At 39.5% G+C, this 16965-nt stretch overlaps 1 protein-coding gene across 1 annotated transcript in view; it reads left to right on the top strand.

The window, feature by feature from the left end:
- Positions 1 to 16965, top strand: part of grik3 (glutamate ionotropic receptor kainate type subunit 3) — a gene marked incomplete at both ends in the record, with an annotated part of 101211 nt that overhangs the window by 55744 nt on the left and 28502 nt on the right. Inside the window, 6 exons of the mRNA XM_079241400.1 lie at positions 4018 to 4191; positions 4384 to 4641; positions 4754 to 4935; positions 9143 to 9196; positions 14047 to 14217; positions 15482 to 15625. Coding sequence (XP_079097526.1) covers positions 4018 to 4191; positions 4384 to 4641; positions 4754 to 4935; positions 9143 to 9196; positions 14047 to 14217; positions 15482 to 15625 — 983 coding nt within the window. The remainder of the gene's footprint in view (positions 1 to 4017; positions 4192 to 4383; positions 4642 to 4753; positions 4936 to 9142; positions 9197 to 14046; positions 14218 to 15481; positions 15626 to 16965) is intronic.

The following is a 16965-nucleotide window of genomic DNA, read 5'->3' as shown; positions in this document are numbered from 1 at the left end:
AGACGGGTCCCACAAGGAATAGGCCTGAAAGTGCACTCATGACTTGCTTGAGAGGGTACATCTCAGCTGACATGGGGATGCTTTGACATCCCTGCGGAAGGAGCAAGAGGAGGTTGCTGTGCAGAGGAAGGTCTGGGGATCTCTGTTCAAGCTGTTGCCCCCATAGTGGTTTTGGAATTGCTATGTTCAAGTTGCAAGTTGCTAAAAAGGTTGCTGAAAGACATGTAAGAAGGGTTCGTATGCATAAAATGCACCAGCAATCCAGAGTAGAAGCACATATAGAGGAACAGGAGGCTTTATATTATTAGTAACATTTAACTGCAGTTATTGTTGCACAGAGTCATGTTAAATAGATCCTGACATACTTTTACCGCCCACCAAGATCTAAGGCAAAGTTGGGTTTAAGGTTTTATTTGAAAATCTGTTAAGTTCTGAATTATTTATGAAGAAAAAAAAATGCAGATTTAGCTAATTTTCACACATCCATCTTCCGTTTAGTGCACTTTAAGTCCAGGTTTTATTAAATCATGATCATCATCTCTGTCCAGATTAATTCCAGATTATTTATGAAACATTTATAAAATAGCGTAAACTGTGTTTTAAGAGTACCATTGAAATAAAAACTCTAATCTTGTTTCTTTTACATACAGACTACTAAACAATGGCTCGATGAAAATACCTCTATAAAAGTTTTTTTTTTTTTTCTATTTGAAGGTGAGACAAAAATATTCAGTTGGCCGCCATTTGCAATTTCATCTCTTGATGTCACTCAGCACACTGCTTCTTTACTAGTTTATGGAATACTGGATGATAAAATGCACATATTTTAAACAACTATGCACAACTAAAGCACTTTAATCTTCCTACTGAGGATGCTTAAAGGTCCATGTGAAATATGTAGCACACTGCTGCTATTCCTGGCAAAGGCAAAAATCAGCTTTTGATGACTTTTTATTTATATATTTTTATTCTTTCAATCATTCTCACCAACTTGAGTGACAGCCGTTGTTATAGATTCATCTTCTGTGCTGCTTTTTTTCTTAACTGTGTGAATGCAACATATGCCATCTGTATGCCGATGAACTATTTAGTCTGTATTCAAACAATGAAATCTTGGCTCGATGACACAAACTAACCAGCAACTTTCATCTGAACGCAACACAAACTTCAGGCTACATAATCCTGCTACTGCTTATTTTCTCTGCGGCACTAAGTAATTCTATGCAGTCCCACACCACAAAGCCCGATGCCAGAGGAATACAAACAGATCCTGACTAATTATTATTTGGAATTTAAAAAGCCTTAAAATGCATTAAATATGCTTTCTATTGCGTTTAACAGTGTGTGATCTCGGTGTGGAAACATGTCTCTGAAAGGTTGTCTCTGTAGATGAAATGAAAGTTAAACTAAAGTGCAGACATTTGTAACTTTTGATGACAGGGAAATGATTTTTCTCTGGAATTAACAGAAGATGGCAGATACATTTTGCTTTGTTTCAGGAAAAGATAATATGATGAGAGTGGAGGTTGAGGAGCCAGTCTCTTCGTAAACTGATGTTTCTGCAGGCATCTTTTAAGAAGCTGTCTAAACTGTCTTCTTGGAGGCTGTTGCCAAACCACAGGAGGACTTTGCTGTCACATATCTGACAGTACATGTTCCGTTTGTTACTTTGCCAATTACACATAAATGGTGATGCTGAGACTATTTTAGTGCAAGAAAGAGATGGCACTGGGTTCAAGGGGGTTGGAATTTGAGTTTTCTTAGAAATTTCAATGAATATGAGGCAACTTTTCCAGTTTCCAGCCATAAACAATTCACAGCATGAAATAAGATTTGTTGGGACACTTTTGTTTTTTGTCACTAAGAGTCAAGAATGACTGAATGGGGGAGTGATTTCTGGGCCAAGCCAAGATAATCTAGATACCATGAGCAAGGTTCAAGGTCGGATTATCCAATGGGCATTGTGGGCATGGGCCCATGGGCCTACACCCTCTGGGGGCCCATGTGGGGTCCACGTAGGGCATACATCAGCAATGAGGAGATGAAACAAAATGTACATAAAAGCCAGATAGTTACACCACCATGTCTTGTGTATTGCTATTGGTACCACTGGCTGAGAGATGTTAGAAATGTTGTTTCACAGTGTGTCATTCATAATTTTCACAATGTTGCAGTGGGGAAGGGTGCCCCTGGAACACTTTGGGCCCAGGGGCATGTGCACTTTTAATCCGGCCCTGGCAAGGTTTATTGTCTCAGTGCAGAAATCTCTCTTGAAAGATGGTGTTTATCTTTATTCACAGATTTAGCAAAACCTTCAAGACAGTTGTCGCAAAAAGTGATCAGACCACCGTCTTGTCTGCCAAATAAATATAACTTGTTTTAGCAGGCAAATAAAATTAACATGAAATTTTAGAAAGCAAGGGCGGTCTTATAATTTTTTTCCACAAATAAGTGTCCAAATATGTTATGGTATTATAAAAACTTGTTTAATCACCTTCATAACAGTGTAAAACTTCTAAAGATGTGTGTGTGTGTGTGTGTGTGTGTGTGTGTGTGTGTGTGTGTGTGTGTGGAATGCGTAACATAGCTGACCGTGTGCATCATGCCCCTAGAAAACATGCCAAAAAACTCCTTAAATGGCTGCTTTTGAGGATAATTGATAATTGCACACTTCTGCAGTAATAAGGAATAAACACCACATATTGGCCATTTCAGGTTAATCATTTTACACCGCCAAGAAGTTCATTAGCATGTAGAAGATCCACACACACCTCCTCCTCATGTTATCACCCTGGTCACATTTTGTTGAGGTATGGCATCTCATTCTTCAATTAGGAGATATTGAAGGTCAACCAGTGTGGCTGTGCTAGTCATTACAGCAAATATGATCCAACACGTGTTTAGTTGAATTGAGGCCTTTACTCACAGCATCCTCTCCCAGATTCTTCATGTCCTGGGTCTGACAGGAGAGCGTTGTCATCGTGGAGGATGGAGTTAAATCAGAGATTCTAGAGATATGGGTTCATTATGGGCTGAAGAAGGTTTTTAGCGGCACAATGCACACGTTTAGCTGTATTGTTCATTCCACAGAAAAATGATCTTTAATAATTATACCTTGTTGTAAAAGAACCAAATCAGGCTTTCTAACGATATAAAACAAACCCAACTGAAATATATGAAAAGGGGAAAATACAGTTGATCTGACATTGTTTTTTTTACAATTTGTGCTCATTTTGTAAATAAAATTTCTCCTTTTCTTTTCTTTTTCCTGATTCTGTATGCTTTTTCCTTTGTATTTCTCTTTAGATTTAGCTAATCAAAGAGTTGCTCCTTTTTTAAACTCTCTCTGCACTGCAGGACAAAGTGCTGGACTGATGGTCTTACACACACGATCATCTTATATCATCAGAAGAAATACTTTACTTTGATGTTCATATAGGCATGTTTTGTAAGTTTGAGTAGCAGTCCTTGCCATCTAAAAAAATGAAAGAATACTTTCCTTTGAATTTTCTTTAAAAGAAGAGCACCCAGGTCCAGATTTTTGCTTCTCAAATATCATATTGAGGTGAAATAAAAGGATCTCTTAATGGAGAGAGAAGAGCCTAAGATATTCCACTGCTCTGATGGAGAAGACAGACGAACATAAACACACACATTCATACACACACACACACACACACACACACACACACACACACACACACACACACACACACACACACTCACTCCTTAAATCCATTATGGCTTCAGACTTCAAAGATTATATTGGGTTTTTTTTGGGTTTTTTTTGGAGCATTCCCTGAAAACGGAGAGGGTTGCTGTGTGTTTGCTGAGCAAATTTAATACTTCTTGTAATGTGCACTGCTGCCTTTACTGCTAGTCCTAAGTGCAAATGCCTCACAACATTTTTCTTCATTTAGTCCTATCCAAAATTACGCCTGTGTGTCTGTTTGCTCGTGATTATATTTGAGATCAGTTCTAATGGCCCTCTGTGTGTGTTTCTGTTTTGTTTTGCAGGTGGGATTTTCGAGCAAACGGATGGACCTGTTTCACTCGTCAGCGCCGAGGAGCTTGCTTTTAAATTTGCTGTGAATAATATTAACAGAAACAGGACTTTGTTACCAAACACAACATTAACTTATGACATACAGAGGATTAATATCTATGACAGCTTTGAGGCGTCAAGAAAAGGTAAGTGACTGGTTGTGATTTGAGTCAAGGATTGGTGCATTTGGGCAGGCGTTTCATCTGTCTCTATTAATTCAGGAGTTAACATTTTGGCTTACAGATCAGAGACTCAGTGAGTTTTATTTTTCCCTCTGTTACAGAGCATTCCTCTCACTTTCGCTTCAAGTTCTTGTTTATTTCTTTTCTTTTCTGTAGCTTGTGACCAGTTGTCTTTAGGTGTGGTTGCAATATTTGGGCCGTCACACAGCTCTTCATCCAACGCCGTGCAGTCCATCTGCAATGCTCTGGAGGTACCGCACATCCAGGTGCGGTGGAAACATCATCCGATGGACAACAGGGACACCTTTTATGCCAATTTGTACCCAGATTACTCATCATTAAGCTACGCTATCCTGGACCTGGTGCAGTTTCTTAAATGGAAAACAGCCACTGTTGTCTATGACGATAGCACAGGTGAACAGAAAGCTACTAAATTTTAGCATTTTTTCTCTCACAAACACATTTATATCTCGGTTGTTCTGCAAAAAAAACTTATAAAGCTCTTATTTGTGCTGTTTCTTTGAAGGTCTTATAAGACTACAGGAGCTGATAATGGCCCCATCCAGATATAACATTCGCCTAAAGATCCGCCAGCTTCCTCTCGACACACAGGACACGAGGCCCCTGCTAAAAGAAATGAAGAGAAGTCGGGAGTTCCGGATCATTTTCGACTGCAGTCACCACATGGCTGCACAGATCCTGAAACAAGTGAGACAGAACTTCTTATTTATACACCTCATGTCAGATCTGAGAATAGCAGTAACTCAAATGTAAGTGTGTCATACTCAACGCTGCCGTTTCTGTGCAGAAAACTTTTACAAGTATAAATAAAACAGGTTTTAACGCACTAGGTGGGAAAAGTAGTTGAAGGTGCAGCAGTGAAATTTTGATCTCTTGGAGCAGCAGGATACATAGTGTTTAGCTTTAGATTTTTATCTATCTATCGCCGGCTTCATCCTGTAGAGGGCCACAGGGGACTGGAGCCTATTCCAGTTGGCCAAGAGGAGGGTACACCTTGTACAGTTTATCAATCTGACACAAAGCTCAGACAGATAGATGGCCAGTAAAGCTTATATTTAAAATAACCAGCATAACGTGTATTGTTGCTTGATGTGAGAAATCCAGAGTACCATAAAAACTACATAAACTACAGGCAGTAAAAAGCCCCGTTTTGTTTTCAGTGTTTTATTTTTAAATCATAAACAGACTTTGCTGAATGTTGGTTTTGCCTGTTCAATTTATTTGGAACATGAAACCATCATATATGCAAACAATGAATTTGTTATGCGCCATGTGAACCCACCAAGACCCAACATGTTTCACTATTGTGCAGAAAAGAAATGTGGATTCATATAAATGATTGTCAGTCAACTGAGAGCTGTCAGTATGTACTAAATAGAGAATGTGTAGGTGGCCTTATGTTGTATAAATGTCAAGAAGAGGCTGGTGAATCTCCCCTTCATTCACTTTGCTGTCAGCTTCTATTAACATGTTTATCCAACACTCCATTGCTGCAAAAGTTATTCATATAAGCCAGTCCTGTCTAGTTACTGAGATTTAAGATTACATATATTCGCATATGTTGTACTAAGATATCAGTTTCCTCTTGAGGGATGTAAAAGAGAACTTTAAGGCACAAAGAATCCTCAGATGTTTTTCTTCTAAGACCAAAAAAAAAAGACAACAATTTTAGTATATATGTGGTACATATGAAGATAAGTGTGATTAACTGCATCATTCTTTTAAAGTCCATATTTAATATGAATCTGTGAAAGCTTATGCTGATCATTTGCTCTAAGGTCGGGTTACCAAATTTTTTTTTTTCCTTCTTCTTCTTCTTTCTTTTCCAGAATGATTAAATTATAACATATTGTTCATGACTATTAGAATGCTCTGATTGTAAAATGAAATAAGTAAATGGTGAATCAAACTTATTTTTAGGTTTCAGGAGACACAGCTGCCATTAGTTTGATCATTAAAGCCAAGAAATTCAGTCTCTTCTGACATTCAGTGTGCTGGAGCTCCTGAACTTGGGACATGAACTATTTATTAACATTAAATATTTATTATATAAAAGCATGGGAATATGAAGATGATCTTAGCAGATCTTCTTCCTGAAAAAGACAAAAGAAACAATATATACAAATATTTAGCTTTATCCCTTTAAAAAATTATTTCAGTGATTAGTTGGTAAGATTGCAAATGTGTAATAAGTAATAACAACCTAGCATTGTTGATGTTGTGTCACAAAATAGTTATTATTTTCTTAAGTGAAGGCTAAAAATTATTCACAATTCACAACTAAAACATTAACGAGCAAAATTAAGAATGAACATCTTTTGTATTCAGATTAGTAGCCAAAATGCACTGTGTTTAAAACAGACAAAAAACTTAAAGCATTTACACAAACATTTTAAAAGCTGTGATCGGAAACGTTCTGTGCCTGGTGCAAAAAAGCTGTCCTGACACTCCCTAGCTTTTGTTTTGCTGACTTCTTAGACTTTGGAAGTGGGGACGCGGTAGTTTTAGTGATGTCACCTCTCCTGTCACACATTGTGAATGAGATGACCCAGATTCAGACTCAGTAGGTAAAGAAAATAAATAGCTTTTGATAGCAAAGTTAAAAGTAGTGCAGTTGCAGGGAGTCCATGACATGAATCCAATCCAATTTAGCAAGCAAACAGCACACACAATGGATGCACTAACAAACAAAGCAAACCCGATGGTATATATATATCAGCAAAACATATATATATACATATATATATATATATATATATATAAAGTGATGTCTAATAGATTGAAGGTGTGGTGAAAGAAATGTTATCATTGGAGCATAACATCTTTTTTTGATAGTCCAGTTCAACGCCAAAAATCAATTTTAATTGAGAAATTTTTATCCACACATAGTCAAAACAGCTCATACAGGAAATAATACATGAGACACATACAGGAATTCAGACATCCAGAGGACGCTTCATAAAAAATGTAAGCAATCTGGGTCAGAAGACAAAGATAAAACAAAAAGTTCAGAAATGTTTAAATTAAGTAAACAGAAAAATCAAAAGGAATGGCAAACTCATGACTGAGAGAGTTCAGCATCATCATACATCTTTAGTCTCAAAGTCTTCTTAGTTAGAGGTGATACTGGCTGTAAAATGGCCCCAGATTCCCACTTCCACATACCCGCATTCTGTATTAATAATGGTAGTCGATGTGATATTTTGGTTTGTGATTGTTACAGTGCACAATAGTTGTAGACGCTATTTGAAAAGTTGTTTGCATAGAGTGCAATTCACAGAATTGCTATTAATGTTATTGAATCTAACAGCTATGATAGCAGTAAAAAGCAAAATCAGTAAAAAAAGAAAAAAATGTTAGAGATTTTGCTTGAGGCTCTGCTTGAAATGACTGTTTTTTAATCTACTACAAACAGTCATACCACTTCATGTTTTCAGATTGGAGAGATAGAAGTGTGCATGAAGGGAAAAGTATTTTAGTAGCAATAATTAAAACAAAAAAAAAACTTATCTGACAATAAACCTATCAATGAAGGGGTGACATCAATCATGTAGAAGCCTCAAAAGTCTGAAAAGTCAACCTGACTGTAAGCATGTGTTGAACGAATGACGTATGGAGGCTGGAGAACACTTGTCACAGCGTACAACCACGTTTGTGCACGCCAAATTGGTCTTCTTCACAAGCAGAAAGACATGCTTTTATGTGAGCTTGGAGGGCAGAATTGCTCCCTCATGAGAATATTTGTACTTCTGGATGCTGTTCTGCATGCCTGTTTGACACGCTCTGCTGGTTCTGCATGCATGGATGTGAGATTAAGCATACCTTGTATAGATTGTCCCATTTGCTGAAAAGTGGCTCAAGACTTAGCCAGAGAAATGAAAAGCATTGAGTCCATGTATAATGAGGGAGATCAGATCAATCATCCAACAAATTTGTGCATATGAATAAATATTAAAAAAGGGTTTAAATACCACCTGTCAATCACTGTATTGCGCTCTTATATGTCTTTTAATGGGTTTTGCTTTTGTTCTGATAAACTCACCTATACTGAGCAAATAGATTTGCCATGTGAAAATAGCAGCTTTATCCTTCAGTGTTTTATTTAACTTATTTTTATTTTTCTATGTGACCCAGCAATTGATTGAAACGGTGACATATGGGGATTCACCAAATGAGTGGAAAACTGAGTCTGACTCTTAAGTCCATCATACAGCAGTGGAAAGATAACATGAATGAAGAAAAAAAAAAAAAAACTGCTTATTATTCCAAACATGACACAAAGTTTGAATGTCATATTTGGCTGCATATCTATAAATGCAGAAGTGAATTAGCTTTCACATAAGCTTAACATCTTATTTACATAACCTTGAGTTGTTTTTTTTTTTTTTTTTTTCATAACAGATGGTACAATTAAATGAAAAGCACAGCCCACCATGGGAATGGGGTGCCTTTGAATGTAGATGGAGGGAAACAAGTGGCAGTGATGGAGTGTTCGGATATGAGGCAAAGATTACAGAGCTCTTTGATTGAAGGTTCTTCTCTCTGCTGGGATGGCGTCACATGCCTTGGCCCATTCTAAACCATTTAAATGCATAGAAAAGCATCAAGAGCTGTTTCTTGTCTTTAACTCTGTGGACCCCATATGGTCCAGAAATCTCAGCAAGCAGTCTCAAAATTCTGCCCATGAAGTCAACAGCATGTTAGTCAATATTCTCATTAAAAAATGGCTATTTCCCCCTTTTTACTGATGAGTCTATTTGAGCACCTTTTTTTTGTTCTGAAGGGGCTCTTCTGATTCTAAAACATCCTGACGTGACAAAATGACCATTTTCTCTGTTCTGTCTCTATTCATTCACATCTTTCTTTCCCATTTTCCGTCCCTGTATCCTTCCAGGCCCAGACCATGGGGATGATGACAGAGTATTACCACTATATCTTCACCACTCTGGTAATGTACCATGCTTGTTAATGCAAATAGTCTCGTTTGTTCTCATCTCCTCACTGCTTGAGGTTTGGATGAATAGTGGCTAATTGCCAGTGGAGTTGGATCCAGTCCATGACATCAATTTTGTTTGACAAGTTGGAGGCATAATGGAGTCTTAGGTTCGAAACACTGTGCTTTATAGTCAACAGATGTCTTTGAAGTAGCATAAGACGAAATGGTTGTGAATGTTTATTTACACTAGGAAATGTGATTATATTTTCAAGATGCCAGGTGACGTTTGGTAGATTGTTGATTACAAAACCACAAGTTGATAGTTATTGTCAAACCCTGTTCCCTAGAGAGCTTATTAATACGCCACAGTCATTGTTATAGTAAAAAAAAAATGTGACAAAACTGTGACATGTCAAAGGCTGAAGACATAAAACTTGCAGGTCACAAACATGTAGCTAAAGCCAGATGATTTTGTCTGTATTTTATTGACTGGTGAGGGGTCCACTGCTTTCCATTTGAATTCTTTTCTTCTTTTTTTTTAATGATTGGTTTGATGGTTAAAAGTTTAATCATGCTTTAGTTCCTTCAAGCAGAAATTTTGCTGAAGAAGAACTTCAGTCTGACTTATTGACAGTACATCATCGATTGTTCAACACCTACATAAAGCCCTATTTGAGCGGCATCTGAATACAGTCGAGCCGTAGAAGCAAACAAGTTATTGTTGTGCTGAAAATAATCACAGAACAAACGAAAATGGCATTTATTGCACAGATTCAGCAAACAGATCCAGACATCTGGACACGTAATCCTATACTGACCAATCATAAGTGAGTGCCTCTGTGTAACTCTGCTGCTTAGCAGATGTGCATGTCAGGTCTGGACGGAGTGTGTGTTAAGACTCTACAGATCTGCGTGAAGCCTACAGCGTTGAACTTAGGTAGACGTTTGAGTAGAAATCCAGTTTCAGACTAAATGCCTTGTTGTCAAAGTTACCAAAAAACTTTTTAACCATAGGAGGTTAGCTTCACATGGATATGTTTAAGATGAGTCTTTAAAAAAAAAGTGTTGCAATGATTAACCATAATTGGCTTTCCTCCTTTTGTTTGAATTTTAAGCCCACACTTAAAATATCTTGTCTGACTAATGTGAGCAGACGCAGCAGGAAGCTGTTAGATTCTTCAATCTAACTTTGCCCAAACGGTGACAAGCAGACTGAATGGGAATGAAAACCAGCATGCTCTGTGCTGTCCCTCTCACCCTCTGTTATCGTCTCTGTTTCTGCCTCTCCTGTGCGCTCACTCCGTGTCTCTGGCCAGTCTGCTGTCATAATGCGATATGACATAGAGGTCCAGGCATGATGTGTGTCATCTTTCACACTTGACAGCGTAGCAAGGACATTGTTCTGCTATGTGTCATGTTCCCATAGCATGCCTGCTGCTTTAATATGGAAATCTACAACACCTTTACATTGCTTTAGCTCCAGTGTGTGTCTTTAACAGCTTCCAAGCAGTTTGTTCAGCAAGAAACTTACTTGAGAATTAAGTTAAAAAAACTTTTATTTGATTTTTATATTTTGTTTCCTTAGAATTTTTTTTTTGCAAAAGTATTATTTTCACAAGAAGCCAGGATATCTTTATAGAATCAGTTTGGAATCTATCTCAAACTGCAATATGCTGTCTTATTGACAGGCATACCATTAAGAAGATTATACCTGGCGGCTTGATTTGATCCAGAGTGATGAATACTTGCATGGTGTACATGGCGATACAATTTCCTCTCGATGGAATTCACTGATGTCTGTGTTTTATCTTCGGAGGTGAGGAAAGTGCCGACTTATTAGAGCGTGAAAAGGCAATGGCACCGTGGTATGAGGGTAATAACTTCTGTGTCCTTTAAAATGAGTCTGTCATAGCTCCTGTCTTGTAATAGCTATCTCTGAGAACTTACAGCTGAGAACTTTGTTATGTTTACCCCTACAATAATACTTCTAAAGGTGTGCTGAGTCTTCTTCCAGCTAAGATTTCAGTGTAATGCAATTATAGGATCATATAAATATGCATTATGTGTACAGGCACATAAGGCTCCTTTAGCTTTGCACGTTGCTTTTCCAAACTCCCAAAATGCCTAAATGGAAATGATGATTTCAAACAAGACTAATTCTGTTTTACAAACAAGTCCCGGTTGATATTATTTGCATCAAAGCAAGAATGATTATTTTAGTGTTTTTGAATATCTATTAGAATAACAGAGATTTACTTTGATCCTTTATAATGAAAGGTGGTGTGATATGATACACTAAAGGGCTCACGAAGCAACAATGACCGTTCATAAGTGAGCGACTTACTCCTGGTTCCTCGGCACTAGCCCCTCAGGGTGCCAATGAAATATCCTTGTTCATCTAAATGTCTTTTCCAAGCCCCCCCGGCCCGTTCTGTGGCAACATGTCAACATGTGACTTCACACTTCAGCTACAATCTCTGCCCCAGAAATTATAGCTGCTCAAACTGAATTGCTTTTTACTTAGACGTTGCAAAGGGAGTGTAAGTGTTGAATTATTTATATCATTCAGCAGAACAAGTGGGTTTTTTTTCTTTTACTTTAATTTTTTTTCTGAGGTAGGAACAATAATTAGTTCCACAGTTAATTAGTTTAGTTAGCATAATTAATTAATAATAGTCAATAACTCAGATCACACACCCATACAGAATTCTTTTCTGAGTGACTGTGATTAAGTTAGTTGCTTCAGTAGTAATCATTTCATTATGGTGAAAACAATAAGAATTTGTCAATTCAAAAATGATTTGACTCTGACAAAAGAGTTTTTTCTAAGATTTAAATCAACACAATGACAATGACAATGGGGTCCTGCCACGCCCCTATTTCTGGGGCTGTGCCGGAGGAGTTTGGGCGGGGGAGTGGTGCTGTTCAGGGGGCCTGGGTCTGGGCTGGCCTGGCGGGGGTGGGACTGCTGCTGGCCCTGGGTGGTGCTGGATCGGCTGCATGTGTGGAGTGGTGGGGGGGCATTGACAGGGGTGGGGGGTAGTTGTGGGGCCCTGATCGGGGCCCTCCTATCCCCTGCTCCCCCGGGGGTATCTCACAGGGGACACGTTGGGAAAGAAAGGTGAGGGCGTGCATGAGCCAATGGATGAAGTGGTGAATGAATGTTAGGGTAGAGGGGGGGTGGGGGGATCAGGGTGAAAGAATTTAGGAAAGTGGATGGCCGCTGGGATAGGAGGAAGGGGGGGGGTGTATGCAGATGGGTGGGGGTGTGTATGTGGGGTTATGTTGGTGGTACGGGGAAGTGATGGGGTGGGTGTACAATGAGGACTGTGAATGTGGATAGAGGGGTGTAGGGAGGTATGTGTGTGTGTAGAGTGGGGTATGCGTGTATGGAAGAATGGGTGATTATAGAGGGAGCAGGGATGTGTGTGTGAGGGGGTGTGTGTGTATAAAGAACGGGGGTAGGAGAGTGTGAGTTTGAGCGTGTGTAAGAGAATGGGTGTATAGGGTGTGTTTAAGGAGGAAGTGTGGATGCGTGTGGGTGTGGGTGGGGGTAGGTGGGTGGGTGCATGTGTGTGTGTGTGTGTGTGTGTGCGTGTGTGTGTGCACATGTGTGTGTTTGTGTGCGTGGGTGCGTGGAGGGTCTTGGTGCTCGGGGAGCGCTGCTGGTGCGCTGCTGGTGCACTGGGGTGCGGCCTGGCTGCCGCTCGGTGGCGGTCTGGGGATCCCGGCCCTCCGTCGGTGTGGGCTGGGCCCTCTGCCTGCGGGGGTGGGGGGTTGCTTCTGGGCTCTTGGGGCCGTGGGGCCTGCGCTCTGTCTGCCCTGGGTGGCCGGTGCCCGGCGGGGCCGGTCCTCGCTGGTCCGGGCCTGCTGGGGCCTGTTCCCCCTGACTGCGGGGGACTCTGGCTGGGACCCCCCTCTGCCTCCTCCTGGGTCGGTGCATGGCTGGCTCCGGGGTGGGGCGGTTGGGGTCTGCGCCTGGGGATGGCTGCCGATGGCCCGGGTCTCGGGGGTACTCCTGGCGTGCCTCTTGCCTTTGTGTGGGAGGGGTCACACTGGCATGATCACCTTTTCCGGAACACGTTCCACTCTGCATGTTCTGCATGTGACACAGTCACCGAGTCGTCACGCAGTTTTATTCACTAACAGCAGCTAGTTTTCTCATTTCTGTTTGTTTCTCATTTATATTTAACTTTTTAGATTCATAGTTTAGTTACTATGATCTAAAGTTGGCTTGTATGTGTATGTATATGTGTTAATACTGGCAAGTGCGTATATGTTTGTACGTATGTATGTGTGTGTATGTGTGTGCATAGAGGTGTGTGTGTATGTGTATATGTATATGTGTACATATGTATATATATGTGTATATATATATATATATATTATGTGTGTATACGTGTGTGTATATGTATGTGTATGTATGCGTGTGTATGTGTGTGTATATGTATGTGTGTGCCTGTATGTGTGTATGTATACATCTGTAGGTTGTTTTCTTTCTTTTTGTTTTTGGGTTATTTTTTAGTTGTTGTTTTTTTCTATATATATAGAATATATATATATATATATATATATATATATATATATTTATATATATATATAGAGTATATATCCATGTGACAGACATGAAAAGAACTGTATTGATTTCATATGCTGAGCGCTAACAGTTGTCTTTTAAATCGGCTGTAGCTTCAACAGTTTTCCAGGTGTGTGTGTGTGAGTGAGTGAGTGAGTGAGTGAGTGAGTGTGTGTGTGTGTGTGTGTGTGTGTGTGAGAGTGTGTGTGGGGTGGGGGTGGGGGGGTGGGGGTAGTTATGTGACTAAATCAGATTTCTGTTTTTCAATTTTTCTGTCTCTCAAAAGGACCTTATGGCCATTGACCTGGAGCCATATCGCTTTTGTGGTGTTAACATGACCGGCTTCCGCATCCTGAACGTGGATAATCCTCAGGTTGCATCCATTGTGGAGAAATGGTCGATGGAAAGGCAGATACCACCTAAACCGGATTCGGGCCTGCTTGAAGGAATCATGACGGTATGTTTATTTATTTATTTATTTTTTTATGAATGAAAAATAATCTACCAGATGCTTTCAGTTCAAGGTTTGAACTCATATATAATGTGAATAACTGGTGCTGTCTGCATTACTCTGCTTCAACCAAAATCGCAACTTGTCTTCTCATTGTATGTTATGTTTTTACATTGGGAATCACTGGGTTTAAACTAGACAATTTAAATATATTTACTTCAATTTATTTTAATTTTTGGTCTTTTTTCTCTACATAGATGTTTACTGATCTGATTTCATGAACTTTAGTAACCCCTGTTCTTCAGGACAAAAATATATTTGCGACTTGAGAGCACCGAAGGCATAAAACAGTCAATTCTTTCACCAAGCTGAGTGAGATCTGTATATAACAACCCTGTAAATCAGTTAGATATAGAAGAGATCCCAGAAAGGACAGCGTGTTAGGACATGAACCCATGAAGTGCAGTCATTTATTCTTATGATGCAGCTGAGAAACTGACAGCACAGTGAACAAAGAGATGGCGCTACTGAAGATGAGAAAAGGACTGTCTGGTACTAAATATTCCTGCTTATGTTCTGGCATGCTGAGCATGGTCACATGATGATAAGAATAGCACATCTTTACAGTACAGATGCGGGTGATATAATGGCGTGGATGTTTATTATGCCTTTGTGCTGAAGTTATTCCTGAAATCAGCCATTCCCCATTGTTTTTCTTTTCCTTTTCCTGACCATTCTTGTCCAAATGCTAGTTTCTAAAGGCTGATTTTTATTTGTATTTCCTAAAAAATTGCAGCTTTCTCTGAGTCCAGGGAGTCCAGTTAGTAAAAGATGCTGACAGTAACAAAAATAAAGAACTCTACCATCCCAAAACTGTATTTGTTTACAATACATTTTACAAGTGTTTTTCAGTCAGTGTTTAATTTTTATGTTGATAGTAGCATAAAATGTCCACACTTTTCAGTTTTTTTTTTATAATTTCAGCTGTTAAACACAGACTTTTTGACTGAAATGATGAAGATAGGCAAATGCTGGATACATAATATTTACCGCAACCTTAAAGGTCCTGAGTGTGTGATGGGATGCCATTTAATCACACAAAAAGCAAATAACGGTCAATGAATACACATCCCAAAATACTTTCAGAGATGAAACATGCACTTAATGTGATTTTGGATCACCTATCACTTTAAGCATTTGGTGTGTTCCTCCCTACTGTTTACTTCTTTCTACAGCCACCAGCTGAAATAATGTTCACCCCTTATTCCAGACAGATGCAGCTCTGACCTATGATGCAGTCCACATTGTCTCCGTCTCATACCAGCACGCTCCACAGATGACCGTAAACTCACTGCAGTGCCACCGCCACAAACCCTGGAGATTTGGAGGGCGCTTCATGAGTTTCATCAAAGAGGTGATGGGGCACCTTTGGTCTGTTGCTGTTTGATTTGAGCTATTTATTCTGGAGCAAGCTGACTGAGTGGTGGTGTGGGAGCTAGGTAGATTTTTTTTATTTTTTTTTATTTTTTTTTTTATGGTACTTGGGTATTTACTTCAAAAATCACTCATATCCACACATGCAGCAAAGCTAGCCTTGAGAGACAGATCAAAGCAGCGTTGTTGTCAGCTTTATGAATTCTCTGTATTCATAACCTATTTTTCCAGAAAGCATGTACTGTAACCTTTTGAAAGCACAGCTTGTGTAATCAGCTTTTATTTCATGTAACACGAGTGCCTGACAATGCCTCGAAATGTGAACACCCGCTCATGCAAAATGGCAGATTAAGGAGATGTAGACACGCAGCGTTTTGCGTCTGGATTTGTTGAGTTATCACAATCATTTATATTTGCATTTTTATGCCGTTTAGGAACGTCATAAATGCCAGGATTGCCACTTGTTTTCTTTTCTTATGAAATGATTAACCCCTTCGATTCAGTGCGCTTTCAGCAAGCTTCATTCTGTAATTCACAACTTGTTAGAACTGGTCAGAGCCAAACATTTTTTTTTCTGAATAAGATTGAAGATAGCAACTCTCCCCATACGTTATTTCTCCCAAAGCTCCTTTTTCCCTCTTCGAATCCGTCTCCATGGTTTACTATCACTGCTGGTGTTTTACATGCCTCAGTGCAAATCATGCTGTCAGCATTTCTGACCTGTTTGGAAAATGCTTGTTGGCAAAACTTTCTGGCTGAATTCTCTTGTGAGCTTCTCTGTGATGACAGCAAGAGAGCATGTCTCCGTAGATCGTCTGATTCCCACTCACTCACTCGTGGCATGGTGGCATACAGTGTCAACTGCTTATTGTCTGCCGCGACACTGTTTCCAGATCCAAAATGAAAGTAGCTTGCGGTTCTAGCAGGGCCGGCCACCTTCAAATGTCACCAAAAAGAAAAGAAAAGTGCAACTTCTTTTTAAATGTGCCATCTCCTGGCCTGTACTTTGCCTATACTGACAGATTCATGGAAGAGGAGTCTATCTCTCTTTTATACTGAATTCACTGGCACTTCTAACCAAGCTCAGTTTCTTTAACCCATCCATACAAGGAATTGTATGTATGTATAACTGTACATGTGGTCCATTAATGTGTCAAAGGAATGTGCAGGTAGATCCTAAATGCATGTCTTCAGTAACCACTCCCCTTCCAGCCTAAATGTATGAAACTAAGTATACGGGGTAAACAATGACCTGGCTTGTAGGTTAGCTCAATGGTAAGGTGTCTTCAAAAGGAAAGTATAACCTTTCTTAGTACTAAT

Source organism: Telmatherina bonti (genome assembly GCF_933228915.1).
Source record: "Telmatherina bonti genome assembly, chromosome: 5".
NCBI classification, from domain to species: domain Eukaryota; kingdom Metazoa; phylum Chordata; class Actinopteri; order Atheriniformes; family Telmatherinidae; genus Telmatherina; species Telmatherina bonti.
Note: the sequence above shows the minus strand (reverse complement) of the source record. Positions and strands in the feature narration are given on the sequence as shown.